The sequence below is a fragment of the Vulpes vulpes genome, chromosome 5, assembly GCF_048418805.1.
Source record: "Vulpes vulpes isolate BD-2025 chromosome 5, VulVul3, whole genome shotgun sequence".
In the NCBI taxonomy this organism is placed as follows: Eukaryota; Metazoa; Chordata; class Mammalia; order Carnivora; family Canidae; genus Vulpes; species Vulpes vulpes.
Window position 1 is genome coordinate 80,477,087 of NC_132784.1, and position 16,464 is coordinate 80,493,550.

The window sequence follows — 16,464 nt, forward strand, 5'->3', positions numbered from 1 at the left end:
GTTTGTATTTTGCAGAAAATGAAGTGCTAACTTTCTCACCTCAAAACCCTGGTATCCTTCCCAGGGTGAGGCTATCCGGTACCTTTATAAAAATTAAAAAGCCTCTCCACCTAACCCCCATGTTGGAATTGGAAAAAAGTGAGTCTAGCTCCACAGTCCTTAGCTGTGCACAATAGAGGGCAGTAGCCTCGAACCTTCCCAAAGGTCACACCACCTCCTCTTTCTTCCTTACTTTCAATAATAGCTAACAAGCACTGACTATATGCAAGGTACCAGAAGAAATACAAAGTTAAGTATTAAATGAAAGAAGAGAGGACCCCCCCTCCCAACACCAAAAGAATGATTGAAGGGAGATAATAGGCAAGAATGGGCATTCCTGAGAGGATGTAAGAGGGCTGAAAATCTCAGATCTACAGGTTCCTGGGAGAATCTTTTATCCCAGCACTCCACTTCTGACCATTGTCTGGTCTCAGACAAGCATTAGCATAACCATTAGCCTCTCTGCAATGTAATTATTCTTGGGCTGGCTTACTCTGGCCCCCTGCCAAACAGGAACATTCACAAATCTACATATGAATTTGGGGTAGGGGATTTTTAATATACTCTTCCTGAACATCCACTCACTGCTTACAGCTGCTGCTCTGATGCAGTCTATTTCCACCCCCCTAGCAACCACCTCCTTGAAATACTGATCTTACGGATGGTTTACCATGGTTTACCATGGTACCTATTTCCCTTGGTCCTTCATTCATCCACTGAACAGCATTTACTGAGCATCTATTAAGTGCCAGACCCTGTGACAGAAAATGAATAAGGTGAATAAGGAAGCCATGGTTTCTTCCCCTAAGCTAACTAGATCTAGAGGGGACAGCACTTATTTCACTAGCAATTATAAATCTGATGATTACCAAAGGGGACACTGAGAATGCAATGGGAGCTTATCCTTACTAATGGGAGCTTCCCCAGACTAGGACCAAATACAATACCTATCCATATATGAATTCTACAGCAGGATCCTTGGAGTTCTACTTTGGAGAGTTCTGGAATCTCTACCTTTCTGACAGTAGAAGCAAAGACTCAGTCCTGATACATCCGATTGCCAAAGAAGGGATCCTAGACTTACCTCATCTTCTCCTTTAAATTTGCTGGTCACACTTAATGGGTTCCAAAGCAGTCACAATCAGAATTGTCCTTGTCTTCCTCTCCTCAGGCACTTCTCTCTAGTAAGTTAAGCGACCACTAGGACAAAGTTGGAGGCTGTACTCCAGGGAAAGCTCAGTGTAACTTTGGAAAATACCTCCCCGAAGGGCCATATCCCAGATGCTCAGGAATTGCTAGAGTCCTCTTAACTATTTGTACATGTTCTCTCCTGCAGCACTCAGGAAATTTTGTACTCCAACCATAGGTTATATTTTATTTTGAAGAATCTACATTTTATTTTATTTTCAGAGTTTTGTTTATAACCTAGTCATGAAAAGATAAAGCACTTTCTAACCTGTCTATGGTAGAAGGTTTACCTATAATATCATTACATTTTCTCAGTCTACTTCAAAAAACCCAATGTCTCTCACAAAATTAAATAAATCTGAGTGCTCTCCACATTGTAATTTTGCATTTTGCATGTGCCAGGCAAAATAATACTACCTTCTGTCACCAAAATAAAAGCAGTGCATTTACAACTTCAAATCCATGAGCTTATTAAAAATCTTATTTTTAAAAATTCACTCTCTTGTAGTTGGGCAATAAACTTGAAAATACTTTAATGCTCTGATTGTCAAGTAGGTATAGATAATGACATTAAATATGAATAAGCACATCATTTCATGGGTGCAAGATAAGTTTATAAAATATAAATGCTCTGACAGTAAGAAAACATACTGCTATACTCAATTATATCATCTGTTCAAAATACAATTGGTTCTATGTTTGGTAAATAGAATAATCCAGGTCACATTCCTGTGTTCAACTGAGTTTCTAGTCCCTCCCTTTTCTCTAAATACTTGTGTTGTTTCTGCATGTTCTTAAGTGTCATCATGTATTGCTATAGGCATGATGGCTATATTTAACTAATAATGACAGTGGTTGTCATTAGATTTTAACTCAGTAACACTAGTCTGACATATCATTTGAAGTATGTCTTCAATTTAAATTTGATTAAAATTACAAACATCCCATCTATTGTGCCAATCAAAATGTTGTCACCCTTTCCCTGAACTTTTCTATGAACTTTCTTGAAATAAGTTATGGCAGTTTAAAGTGAAGGCTAGCCTTGGGTCATAAACATATTTTTAAAAATGACTCTTGGAATAGAGCAGAGCAAGGCCATTTGGGGCTCCTTATTAAAAAAACTTGAGTTTGACTTACATTCTAAACAAATTCTGAAGGCAAAAAGCACAATATAGTGAGAGTTCAAAGGCTCTAATTTGGATTCCTATATCATGCTATGTACACCAGTGCTCAGCAGGGATTTTATTTTATTTTTAAGATTTTATTTTTTATTCATGAAAGACACAGAGAGAGAGGCAGAGACACAGGCAGAGAGGGAGGCAGGCTCCACACAGGAAAGCTGATGTGGGACTCGATCCTGGGACTCCATCCTGGGACTTGATTCTGAGACTCGATCCTGGGACTCCAGGATCACGCCCTGGGCCAAAGTCAGGCGCTAAACTGCTGAGCCACCCAGGGATCCCCCTCAGCAGGGGTTTTAATTTGGTTGTGTGCATTTTAAGATTGCAGACCTAGCAAAACCTTTGGTAGTAAAATCAGGTTCTTGTGACAACCTGCATGAAAAGCTGGTGGAAATATGCCTGACAAGAGAGAGAGCAAAAGAAGGAAAATAAATAAAGATCAGGTGGAAATACAATGTTTTAGACACCTATTATATATGGCAGTCTTTTATATACATCATTATATTTACTCCTCCTAATAACGCTGTGAGGTGTCTACTATGCGTTCAATTTGTGAATAAGAAAACTGAGACTTAGAGAGGTTAAGTGCCTTGTCTAGGTCCACACTATAGTTTGCTTCCCTGGCGGTAATGAAGAAAGTAGAGATAAATGTTTTTCTTGTTGTTTTCCTGAATCTAGCTAGCTATTCTGAGGAGGGAGGAGTGCACACAGGGTTCTGATTAACAACCTTGAGATTTTAATAGCAATTGGAATCTTAGTTATGTTTAAGAAATGCTATTCTCAGTGTTCTGTTCAGACCAGGCATTTATAGACATTTAATTTTCAAATGATTTATCTTTCTTTCAAATCAAAGATAATATCTAATAATCCTCTAAGATATTATTACCTCAGTTTTACAGGTAAGGTCACTGAAGCACAGAACAACCTATTCAAGGACATATAAGAGAGACTAGAATCTTGCAAGATCATCTGACTTCAAGTCTAGTGTTCTTGCCGCTAAATAATAATGCATTTCTCATGTCTTTCCTAATAGATGACTGAAAGCTTTAAAAACTAATGGTCTAAAAGGCAAGCCGCTGAAAGAGGACCTGCCTAAAAGATTTGATTTACCGTTTACTACAAATGCCTATTTCATTTGACGAATTACCTCCTTTTGTTTCCATGACATCATTTGTTCCAATACCACCCTTTTGATTTTCTTTAAAACACCATTGTCAATAAATACCTTATATAGTTCTTTACATATTTATTGTCTTTGCTCCTTCTACCCCACTAAAGTCTATGAGACCTCTGTCTTGCTCACACCATAACCTTAAGATTAGAGCAATGCCTGGCACTCTATAGGGACTCAATAAATACTATGATTGAATGAATGAATGGTCATTCTTTATTTTTCTGCCTCCTTAGATAGAGAACTACATTTTTTTTAAATCTCCCACATACTCTCTCAACTCTAGTCAGGGAGATATTCTGTCTACTTTTACCCCCACGTAGCAACAATTCGAGGTGATAAAAAAAAAACCAGTATTTATTACCCTTCTGAGTTAGTTCATGCTCTGTGAGAATTAAAATTTATCTGGTTTCTTTGCAGCTACAACAGAAAGACCTTATCCAAACTCCTTAAGGTCAGATGTAATTCCTTAAATAGAATTTTTGGATTCAAAAGTGTTAATACAGTGCATGTATCCTAATAGTGCATAGATCATCTATTATGTAATGCATCCAGCAAGGTGTAGGGTAGCAGCCCATAATCAAACAGTATTTTTCAACAAACCAAGTGGTTAACTACATAAGGTTCTCTTACCAAAGGCATGAAAAAAATCGTTTTATCTTCTGAAATTTTGGATTTTGGAATTGCATAGAAGACATTATGGAGTTGTTAGCACTAGCTTAGGAATTGTGAATAGTAAATATAATACCCTTAAAGCACATAACTCAGTGCTTGACATGCAGAAAGTATTCAAATTATCAGGACAGCTATAGGTTTGCAGGCACCCTCACTAAACAGGTGTTCATGACTATGTCAAGGATTTAGATGATTCTCAGTGATTTAGTAATTTACAGAGATGCTGCTTCATGCATGGTCTTGATTTGCCTATTAGCTAAGGACAGTTTTTGGAGGGTCTATCTCCCACAACAGACTTCATCTGTTTACAGGGTAAAGGTATTCTTTAAAAAAAGAAAAGATTTTATTTATTTATTCATGAGAGACATAGAGAGAGGGAGAGAGAGAAGCAGAGGCACAGGCAGAGGGAGAAGCAGGCTTCATGCAGGGAGCCCGACATGGGACTCGATCCCAGGTCCCCAGGATCCCACCCCAGGCCAAAGGTGGCACTAAATTGCTGAGCTACCAGGGCTGCCCAGGGTATAGGTATTCTACATACTTATTTATAGGTTTTAAACATTTGGGATAGGGAAATAAATAAAATATATGCCAAAGCTTTATCCTCACTTGTAGAAATGGATTAAAGAATCATGTGCTGGGGTGTCTGGGTGGCCAGTCAGTTAAGCATCTCGGTTCAGGTCATGCTCTCAGGGTTGGGCTCCATGCCAAACGTGAAGCCTTTTTTTTTTTTAAAAAAGATTTTATTTATTCATGAGAGACAGAGAGGCAGAGGGAGAAGCAGGCTCCATGCAGGGAGTCCCATGCGGGACTTCACCCCGTGTCTCCAGGATCTGGCCCTGGGCTGAAGGCAGCACTAAACCACTGAGCCACCTGGGCTGCCCCAAACATGGAGCCTCTTTGAGATTCTCTCCTTCTCCCTCAGCCTCTTCCTTTCCCACCCACACCCAAAAGAATCATGTGCTATCTCAGAAGAAATTAAGGTTTTTTTCTCTATTAATGTCATATTCTTGTTTTCGAATATATGCAGCTAAGTGGGAGATAAAGTGGACTGACAAATAATCTCTCCTAATACAAATACTATTCAAATGATATGGTAACAAGGAATTTGAGAAAGCCCACCCTAACTCCTGTGGTAGTTGCTCAAATGGAGTAGTGCTCCCCCCACAGGTGATCATCACAAAGCCCCGTATTAGCTTCAGCGGACCACAGCAGTCCTCGGGACAGTCAGCACTAAAGCATTGTCTTGAGATCTAGCCTCAAAAATAGCAAGGTATGATTTGAGGCAGGTGGTGGGTTATTTCTTGAAACTTGTGCTTTTAACACAACCATTTAAAAATCAACAAATTCAGAAGACACATAATGGAACAAAATATAATGCAGGAATCCAGGTTCATTAAACTAATGCATTTTTTGAAAAACAAACTATGACAGAACATTTCATTATTGATGCAGACAGGAGAAAAAGTGTTATGCTGCTATTTAGAATGTGTCTTGTGTGTCGTGGAATTGAAATATTTCCAAATCATCAATAATTAAAATGATGAGAATCCATCATTTCACTGACATTTACTTCTACATGAAAAGATGGCCTATTTTAAATGTGCTCACACATATTCTTGTCAATCACAAGCTGTCACAGCAAATTATTTCATTTTGTAGATCACATGGCAGTTAGCAGAAAATCTCTAGGTTTAAATTTAGATCTTAGGTGTAGTAGCAAGAACTCTTTTCATGGATTTTTTTTCTGTGACTACATCTTCACAATACAGTATATTAAAGATGTAAAATCTTATTCATAGTACTCAGTTTCACTTCTAGTTAACAAAGCTCAGGACTGAAATGAATCACTGTAAGTGATAGCTCTAAAAGTCAAACAGTAGAATAGAATATATAAGAAAAAAAATATAAAACTAAAAAAAAAATTAAGCAATCAGAACTTTACACAATGGAATTTGGACCTAACTCATTAGTTTTTTTTTTTCTCTCTCATCTTCTCTAAGACATTAAGCAATTGCAGGCCATTTCTTATGCTAGGTTGGCACTGCCTACAGCTTCTAGGAGTTATAAAGGAGCTAGACTCTTCTGGTGTAAGAATTTTCACTGTACCCATTAAAGAAGATTCAGGAAATGGTGAATAAAACTAAGTTCATGCCCAAGGATCTGAAAACTTTAAAAATGTGTCTTCAAACAATTCATTGACTATATCTCCACAATTCTAGCAGAATCATTAATAGATTTCAGAATCTTCAAATGGCACAAATATATGACAAATTAGGACAGTTGATCTTCATCAACAGTCTTTATTAAAAAAGATCCCATTTTTCTCAGACGTAATCTTCTACTTAGGCATTTAACTTCAAAATGTAAGAATTATTCTAATAGTACATTTCAACAGGGAATGCTTCATGTCAGTCTTGACCTTGGCTTGACCTCTATAAGAAAGCTTTGTGTTTCGAGGTATGTGATGAATAGCTCTCTGGCTTTCTATTAAATCCAGTGGCACTAACTGTCAACAGTGGTACTCAAAAGGGAGTAGTAAAGTAGTTAAAAATCAGAGATGTTTCTTAGGTCTTTTTCAACTCTAATAAATCTTGAAATAGGTCTCAGGCAATTTTTACTACCTACACTGCTTTTCCAAAGAATAAGAAAACAATGAAGTATGAAAATATAATTGTCAAAATATATGTAGGCTTATTTGGACTTCTTGTACCAGAAATAATGTAAATTTTCCTTTGGAGGACCCATTTGATTTACGTTGTTGAATAAGATTCTCAGTTTTAAGGATTTATAACTTATTTACTCAACTTAAGCTCTTTAAAGACCAAGACTTCTATCCCTAAGCCAGGACTGTATACGTAGCAGGTACCTAATAAAATACTTATTGGTTTAAATTTAGATTGAATTGAGCTGAATTTAATATCAGAGATGAAAGAATAATGTAAAAAAAGAAGTCAGACTACAAGTTCTTTTTTTTATCTGAACTGGCCTAGTACCTGGCATGTAGTAGGCTCTCAATGAATGTTTGCTGAATGAATGAAAATCCTTATATTAGGGTAATGACCAAACACTGATTCTAATGCCTGTTGCTTAATCGCATATAAAATACACATATTCACGTGGAAAGATACAATAGAAACACCCAGTTCTGCCAGCTGTTTCCCCCCGTTTACCTTTAGAATGCCTCCTTACTCTAAATTTATCTACAACCTTTGAAGCTATTAATACATGTCTTATTTTTATGGTATACTCAAAGTAAGTTGGCAAATTATTGATTATCTACAAAACACATGCAAGAAAGGTAATTTTACCTTGACTTGAATAAGTATATGTGAATATGTGGGATTATATGTGAAATCTCCCTACACTTCTCTCAAATTATTTAATTCAAGTTAAAGACTATACTATGCATATATAATATTTATTTATATTTATATTCTTAAGGTCCTGGAAGAAACCAAGTATCAGTCTCTAGGCTTATAGGCTTATCTATGAGCTTAACTTAGACAAGTGGCTTTTTCCTCACTATACTTATCCTAGGTCTTTTTAATGGACATGTGATATGCTAGTCTGTGTCCAAGCTCACCTACAATTTCTTTTCTCAAAAGACAAGGCACATCTGCCACCTGCTCTACTCCGTGTCCCAGCAACAACTGTCGAGCAGCATAAAGATTGATTATCAGTCAAAAACCATTGCACAACACCAGATTTTGGTGGGTTAAGCTTGCTGATCCAGCAAGAGATGGTGTGAAATTTTCAGGAGTGTGTGCCAACATTTTGGTGCTAAAAGAACAGCAGTGCATGTCACAGTGAAACACAGCCAAAGATATGCAGACAAAGCAGAGAAGTTTTTTTGTTCTGGACTTGGCTTTAAAAAGGATAAAAGAGAAAACAAAAAGTAGGAGGAAATTAGTTTGTACATTTAAAAATCATCCACCAGACTAGTCATGTGTGTAACACTGTTATTTTAGGCATACATGTCCAGAAAAATTTCTAAGAAGTCAGCTATAAATAATTTTTATGTATCTCTTCTATGATACCATTATCATATGGAAGGCAAGTATTTCTTATTGATAAAAATAATCAAAGATTTTAAGGAAGCACTTATTATATATATATGTAAATATAAAAATAGTCTCAGAAACATTTACCCAGAAAGACTCGTGCTTTTATACAAGATGATTTATATAAATGATTCAATGAAACAATATAAAAGAAGTCACAGTTTAAGTTAAATCAAGGTTTGAAAAACATATGGGTCTATATACTCTTACATAGGTAATTTTTAGAGAGTATTGTAGCAACAAGTTTCTTTATCTTGAACTTTCTACTGAATTCAAGAAATTATTTCCTGGTGATCAAGTATTTTCAAAGAGATAGAAACCCTAGTATCATCTTATATAAGAACATTAATAGAGGAAGAATTTTCATCACCTCATCTGTAATGAACTCCAGAATTACTTTTCATCCACTTACGCAATTATTGCCTAGACTTGTCCTTGATTCACCAGCTTTGTAGCAGTTGCAGAAAAAAAATACTTCTAATAAGGTATTAAAAGTATAGAGGAATACAGACAAAGTTCTTATGTCATTTAAACGTGATTACCACATACAGCACTTTATAACAGACTATGGTACAACATGCTTATAAGAATATTCTTAGATAGTACTTTTGTTTCTTTCTTCAAATGTATTCTTTCCTACCGAAGAAAGATAAATGTCTGTCTTATTTTAGAAAATCACATTTCTGAAATCTTAAGAACAAGGAACTTAAAAAAAAAAAAACCTTACCAGCAAATATGCCTAAAATACATAGATTTTTATTTTGTGTATATATTATTATAAACATAAATTACATATATATGTATGTGTATATATATATATATGTATATATACACACACACACACACACACATCTCAAGGTTTAAAAAGTCAAGTTGCAGTATTTACCTTATGAAAAATTTTGTTAGGAAAATCCATGTATGTAAGAATTATATGTTCATTCTGACAACATTTTCATAGTTATGTTAATGCTATCTGAAAAAAGACCAAGAGTGTAAATGAATAAAATGTTACTTGAAACTTTGAACTATTTTCTGAGAGAATAAATCTAATGAATTATGTCTGTTGGATGTCACAGAAACTAAACAGTAAATTCAATAATCTCTGATTTAATTTATTATATTTTCACCATTTAACCTCCTGCAGGCTCCCTAATGTCTATTCAGATCTATATTAAATTAAGCACCAATGCTAATGAAGGGCAATAAACGTGGCTGTCAGTGGATTTTTCTTTCATTAAGCACATTATCCTCTTACTGAGCTGTAAATGCGTAAACATTAGTTTTGTTAAACCATGCAAAAAAGACAGGATGAAAATCATTTTTTAATTGCACCCCTTAAGCAATTTACTGTGGGTGGGGGTAGGGTTTTTTCCCCCTTTTTTACCTTTAATTTTTTTGAATGGATCTAAAAAGGGCTCTCCTGTTGAAACATAAACGTCGGCTTCATGGGGTATATCTTCAGGTTTGAGGGCTTCAGTACCGTCTGCCAAGAACACTCGTCGTGCGGCCATGTTCAGATTCAGCTTTTCTGTGCACTCCTCCAGCAACTAGAAGACAGCAAGCAAGAGGTAAGAGAAAGTGATTTAGGACAAAGAAAGCAACACATTGCCATGAAACAAAAGGTGCTAACAATGAAAACAAACACCCATTGAGTCACTGGCCAAGTTAAGTAACTCAAGTAACTCCACCAACATATTTTCTGGCACTTCAAAATAGAAAACAAAAGGTAAATCACAGCATTGAGACCATCTAATGATTGTCTAGTTTTAGTCCTTATTCTGTTAGTTTAACAACTCCACAAGATACAAAGCCATTGTATCTGTTTAATTCAATATACAATTTATATATTGATAAAAAAGAAAGGAATAAAATACTTGTGAGATCTATGTCTATATAAAAGCAATTTACAGATTCATTACTAAAAAAAAATTTTAACACAATAAATGTCATGCTTTTCATTTCTTAAATTATAAAAAAGCTAGGAAAGATATAAAGCACTGAAAACTTTTGAACACTATTTACCAAGGTGATGGTTGGTACCGTAACTTTGGCACAGACCGTCCTAGATCCATTTTTGTAAGCTGTTACTGTAATCACTCTGGGATGAAGTTTCTGTCTTTGAGACAGTCTATGCCAATTCTGGGCTGGCTGAAATTTTAAAGAAGAGAACTCTGCAACTCTGAAAGAAAAAAAAAACCCACAAAATTGATGCATGTTAATTAGTAAAAACGTTTAAATAAATATTATCCTATTTTTTATAGATATAAGCCCTAATGATTGCTCCTAAGTATTCCTTAAAAAAAAAAAAACTTTTATAAGGCTGTCCGTATCTACTTAAATACTTTAAAAATTTTAACACAGGATAAGTTTGCTAAATCTGTTTATGTAAAACACCTGAGAATAAATGATTTTACCTATTTACTTATAAAACACCACAATACTCATTAAAAAAAAAATAAATGCATACATGTTGCGTTCTGATAAAAACAAAAAAACAGTAATAATCCTAACATCATGATATACTAAACATAGTAAATGGCTAAGATATTCCCTTAAGTTTTATGTATACCAAAGTCCTCTGATTTTTTAAAAAGATCTGAAATTCAAATAGTTTCTTACTCTAAGTTTCTTATTCTAAAGTTAGTTGTAACTGCTTTCATCTCAAATTGTTCAGGGATAGAAAAGGAAGATTTCTAAGTTCTGTCTTCATTCAAAATCAGTTTCAATTCTTATTATTTTCTCAGTAAAAGTACATGGCAAATGACTACCATGTTGTGTTTTTTATTTCAGAGTTCTGTAACTAATGCTGTTAATTCATAATGCCACAGAAGCAAAGTAAACATTTTGTTTGTTTTTTTTTTTAAAGATTTTATTTATTTATTCATGAGAGACACAGAAAGAGAGAGGCAGAGACATAGGCAGAGGGAGAAGCAGGCTCCATGCAGGGAGCCCGACGCGGGACTCGATCCCGGGACTCCAGGATCATGCCCTGGGCCAAAGGGGCAGGCGCTAAACCGCTGAGCCACCCAGGGATCCCCTCAAAGTAAACATTTTGAAAGAAAAACTTTAGGTAATAAAATCACAACATACCCAACCTTATCAAATATATGAAAATAATGGGAGTATCAGTTTCTTGGTTTGATTTTTGCTTTTGCCAACATTTTCCTCTATCCATAAATTCTTAGGTTAACAGTTTATGATAACAATTTTGACGTGAAAACACATGCACAAAATTATTTTATAAGTACATTTCAATTCGATTTTATTGCAAAATATCGATTAAATATCAGAACTATGCATTTTACTTTCTGAACAAGTATCTGGTAAGCAGATATTTTGTAGTCCTAGCCTGATTCTGCTTCAAATATTTTTTTCTGAGTTTCATATTATCTACATTGAAGTGTATTTCATGTTTTCCACAAATGTAATTAGCGACATTCTATTCAGGTGCTTTCAAAGAAAAAATAAAAACAGAAACAAAACCCTAGAGATGTGTTACATTTTAATGTCTGAAATAGTCAATTGAATCATTATAAATTCTGCTCAAAGGAAAAAGCTTCAGCAGTCGGTTAAAAGAACAGAGAACAGCTTTGATTACATCAGTTGACCCACTGGAGCACTGACAGGTCTGTTTCTCTTGGATGCTGATATAAAACAAGAATTGTTTTTACTGTTTGATTTGTAGCTATATGGGTCTGATATTTCATCATGGCTATGATCTGATGCTGTTTGATGTGTGGAGCAATCTTAAAGTCCTGACCCTTCTGATACTGCCGCTGAATGCAAAAGTCTGTTGGGGACAAACTGAGGTTGCAAATAATCTTCCATAGTTTTAATAACTGCTTTTGCCTGGGATGACATAAACTCTCTGAAAGAAACAATCTATGGAAGAATACAAGTCAACTGATTTGTAATTACTTATTAACAACCACCATATAACTGGTTGTGTGCCATGTACTAGACAAAATACTACACACTTAGTCATTATTTTGTTTAATCCATAGGATATCCCTGGGAAGTGGGTACTATTTGTATTCCCATTTTACAGATTTTAGCAATTGTGGTTCAGAGAGGCCAATTAACTTGTCCAGGCTCACAAAATTAGTAAGCTGACAGGGTGGGAAACTGAACCCAAGCCTGTCTTAAAATAAAGCCCACATTCATAACCATTAAATTGAATTGCTTTACTCTAGAAAGTTTGTGTCATAAAAAAAAACTTTGTGTCATGCTTGAAACAATGTAAGTAAAATTTTAAAATTTTAGATTTATTAAAAACTAGCACCCTGCTCAGTATTAGGAAATATAAAAGTTAAGAGATGTGGCTTCTACCTTCAAGAAACTTGCAAACTATCACTTAATAAAGAGAATATATGTTAAACAAGCCTCTTAGAACTATGAGTGTGTATTACCTATAAATGCAAAAACAGGGGCACCTGAGTGGCTCAGTGGTTGAGAACCTGCCTTTGCCTCGGGTCATGATCCCAGGGTCCTGGGATCAAGTCCTGCATTGGGCTCCCCTCAGGGAGGCTGCTTCTCCCTCTGCCTATGTCTCTGCCTCTCTCTGTGTCTCTCATGGATAAATAAATAAATAATCTTAAAAAAATAATTAAATGCAAAAAGAATTCCTTGAAGGCAAACTTATATTGGATGGAATAGAATTGATAAAGGCTTCATAGCAGACTGGGATTAGGGTGACCGATTCATCCCAGTTTGTTCAGGACTGCCCTGGCTTTGGCACTAAGAGTCACACACCCCAGGAACTCCCTCAGTCTCAGACAAATTGAGACAGTCAGTCACCCCACCTGGTAGTTAAGCTTGGAGGAATAGCATTTAGATCAACTATGATGTTTGAACAGAGGACCATATGACCTGTGACAATAATGTAAATCCATGTAAACACCAAGTTAGGAAGATTGAATATATAGAGAATTTGCTGGTATTATAAAATGAAACAAGCTTCACCATATTTAAGAATGTTAACCTGTGTGATGATTAGGTATGAAAGATAGTGAGCTTCCATGTATTTCATTTCAGTATTCCATGTATTTGTATTTTTATACAAACTAAATCTGCTTCTGTCGAATTTGTAAGTTCCTCAAAAGTTCTTAAACATAATATAATATAACCCCACCCACCCATGGAATTATAAACCATAATGCTTGGTGTGGAAGGCTTGGCACAGAGAGCCCCTCCTCCAAATTTTTCTGATCCACCAATGGCATTATAATCACAATGATTTTTTCTGGCATGTCCTCTCTGTTCACAAATGTGTAAAATGGTTAATTATTTCTTCTGAAAGAATGGAAAGTGGTCATGTGCCATGAGGAAAATAGATGTGTGCATGTAGATGACACTTGACACAGTGGATCAATAAAACTAAAACACTGGGATCCAAGCAGTTGTATTCATTGTTACATGTTTCTATCCAAGTCTGTCCTGGATTGACCATAGATAGCTCTAGTTAGAGGAGTAATCTTCCCTACACTCTGAGGATCTACCCAGGCTCAAAACTTTGGCAAATTGGACATTAGCTCTGACAGAGGCAAGACCTCCCTTCAGACCATTTGAGCTACCTGAGATTTTGACAGCAATAGTAAGTGATGGCATGTGGCAGCGGTCATGTCTCAGTGGCAGTGTTTCTGCAGTAACCGCAATGGAACTGAATGTGGTCACCAAGATCTTCAACTTAGGGGAAGATTAGTAAACAGGCAGGAGGAAAGATTTGCAGATCTCATAAACAGTTCCCAGTGCCCAGAGTCACTTGGAAAGCAAATTCTCATGTAAAGAAAGAAAACTAATTCTTTACATAATGCAGTATGGGTGTCTTTTTATTAAGATTTTATTTTTTCTAAGTAATGTCTACACCCAACGTGGGGCTTGAACTCCCAACCCAGAGATCAAGAGTCACATGCTCTTTCAACTGAGCCAGCCAAGTGCCCTGTTTCTTTCTTTTTTAATGAATGCATTTTGTTTTTTTCCAAATATTTTTATAAATATACTAATTATTTTATATAATAATCCATTATCACCCCACCAGAAAGTGAAAGGTTTTTATTTTTTCCATATTTCAAAATTTCAACTGTATTGATGAGAGGGCAAAAGGCAAGCTGAGGGCAAAATTCAAACTGACACCCCACAAGCCCCATGCCCTTTAAGGTGGGATATATATAACATTCCTCAGGTACTAGTGAGAGCTTAAGAACAAAGGCAGGAAGAAACAATTGGTCAACTGGTAAAGATAATAGTCATGCAGGATATGAAACTTCACTATAGTTTGTAACTGTCTTAAAGATTTACAAAAAAACACAATCTTAATAACAGCTAGACCTCCATGAACCTATAGATTCAATTTCCTTGGAGCCCTCCCCTCACCTTCACCTCCCATAGGATAGAAAATTCTATATAGGGCGGCCCAGTGGCCCAGCGGTTTAGCGCTGCCTGCAGTCAGCGGTTTAGCGATGCCTGCAGTCCAGGGCGTGATCCTGGAGACCCTGGATCGAGTCCCACGTCAGGCTCTCTGTATGGTGCCTGCTTCTCCCTCTGCCTGTGTCTCTGCCTCTCTCTCTCTGTCTCTATGAATAAATAAATAAAATCTTTAAAAAAAATTCTAAAAAATAAGTCACTCCTCACAATCACAGAGCAGCTCTTTCTGCCCACGGGTCCGTCCCAGTACTCTAATAAAAAACATCTTTTTGCACCATAGAACGCCTCAAGTATTCTTTCTTGATCATTTTGCTTGATGACTGCATCATGTGTCAGACCTTTAATTCAATATTTTGCCTTTTTTACTTAAATACTGTCTTATAACCATCTTTCAGATAGCTATATGGTCTTTACAGATTATACTAGAATGTATAATCTTAACGAGTAATTTTACTTATATCTTAACTTCCTCAATCTATTCATGTAAATAAGTTATTTACTGTTTTTGTATGCTGGCAAACAGATCCCTTTGTCCCTCTGTCTCCTGATAAGAGCATTGGCATCCTTTATGGAAACTTGCATCCTTCTTTCTCCCAACAACCTCCCACATGATTCTGGTAGGATTAGGACAATAAATTATATGCAATTTACCTGGTAAATGGTTAAAAGAATTAAATGATATTTTATCATATATTTACTTATGATATGCTTTTTTCTAGTAATTTGTATCAAAAAGGGAAAGAAAAGGTCATTTTTCATATGAAAAAATAACTTTTGGCCCACCATCTGTAGTCTTCAGCTTTGATTTGTTTTATCAATGTTGATGACAGGTTTGCACTAGTTCTTACACATTATTAAACTCTTCTTTCTTATAACAATTGATGTGTTGCCTGGTCTTTGGGTGTGTGAGAGGATAATCACAGAACTGTTTGACAAAGCTAACTTGTCCCACACAGGGAATTAAACCTATACACATGGTTTGTTAAATTATTTTTTTTAAGATTTTATTTATTCATGAGAGACACAGATAGAGAGAGAGACGCAGAGACACAGACAGAGAAGAAGCAGGCTCCATGCAGAAAGCCCGACGCGGGACTTGATCCCGGGACTCCAGGATCATGCCCTGGGCCGAAGGCAGGTGCTAAACCACTGAGCCACCCAGGGATCCCCTGGTTTGTTAAATTAATGCTGGAAATGAAAGTGTTAGGATCATTCAGCTCAAACACATTTGGGTTTCAGGTGATTTAGCTTGTTACTAGTATACACAGAACATAAAAGAAAATAAAACCACTCCATCAGGGCACAAAGAGAATTAGAAGACCATCAATTGCTCTTCAGAATATACTAGTAACTTAAAAACAACTCTCATAGAAATGATATTGTAATAGCATTGCATGGGAACAGATGGTAGCTACACTTGAGGTGAGCATAACATAACACATAAACTTGTTCAATCACTATGCTGTACACCTGAAACCAAGGTAACATTATGTGTTAACTATACTCAACTTAAAAAACTAGAAAACAGGGGCCCCTGTCTGGCTCTGTGACTCTTGATTCCTGGGTCGTGAGTTTAAGCCCCATGTTGGGTATCAAGCTTACCTAAAAAAAAAAAATTATAAAACCTACCTCTGTCCTTACTCCTCATAGCTTCTGCTAACTTCCTCTATGTATCTCCCTATTTCTGTACCACATTACTTTCTAGAGACTCTCTATGACTCACATT

The 16,464-nt window shown here is 36.0% G+C and overlaps 1 protein-coding gene across 5 annotated transcripts in view; it reads right to left on the minus strand.

The window, feature by feature from the left end:
• DCDC1 (doublecortin domain containing 1) overlaps positions 1-16,464 on the minus strand; it is a 455,963-nt gene that overhangs the window by 408,666 nt on the left and 30,833 nt on the right. For all 5 annotated transcript variants that reach the window (XM_072759029.1, XM_072759033.1, XM_072759030.1 and 2 more), the window contains 2 exons: positions 10,338-10,494; positions 9,700-9,862 (listed from right to left, as the gene is read on the minus strand). In XM_072759029.1, the coding sequence (XP_072615130.1) occupies positions 9,700-9,862; positions 10,338-10,494 (320 nt within the window). The remainder of the gene's footprint in view (positions 1-9,699; positions 9,863-10,337; positions 10,495-16,464) is intronic.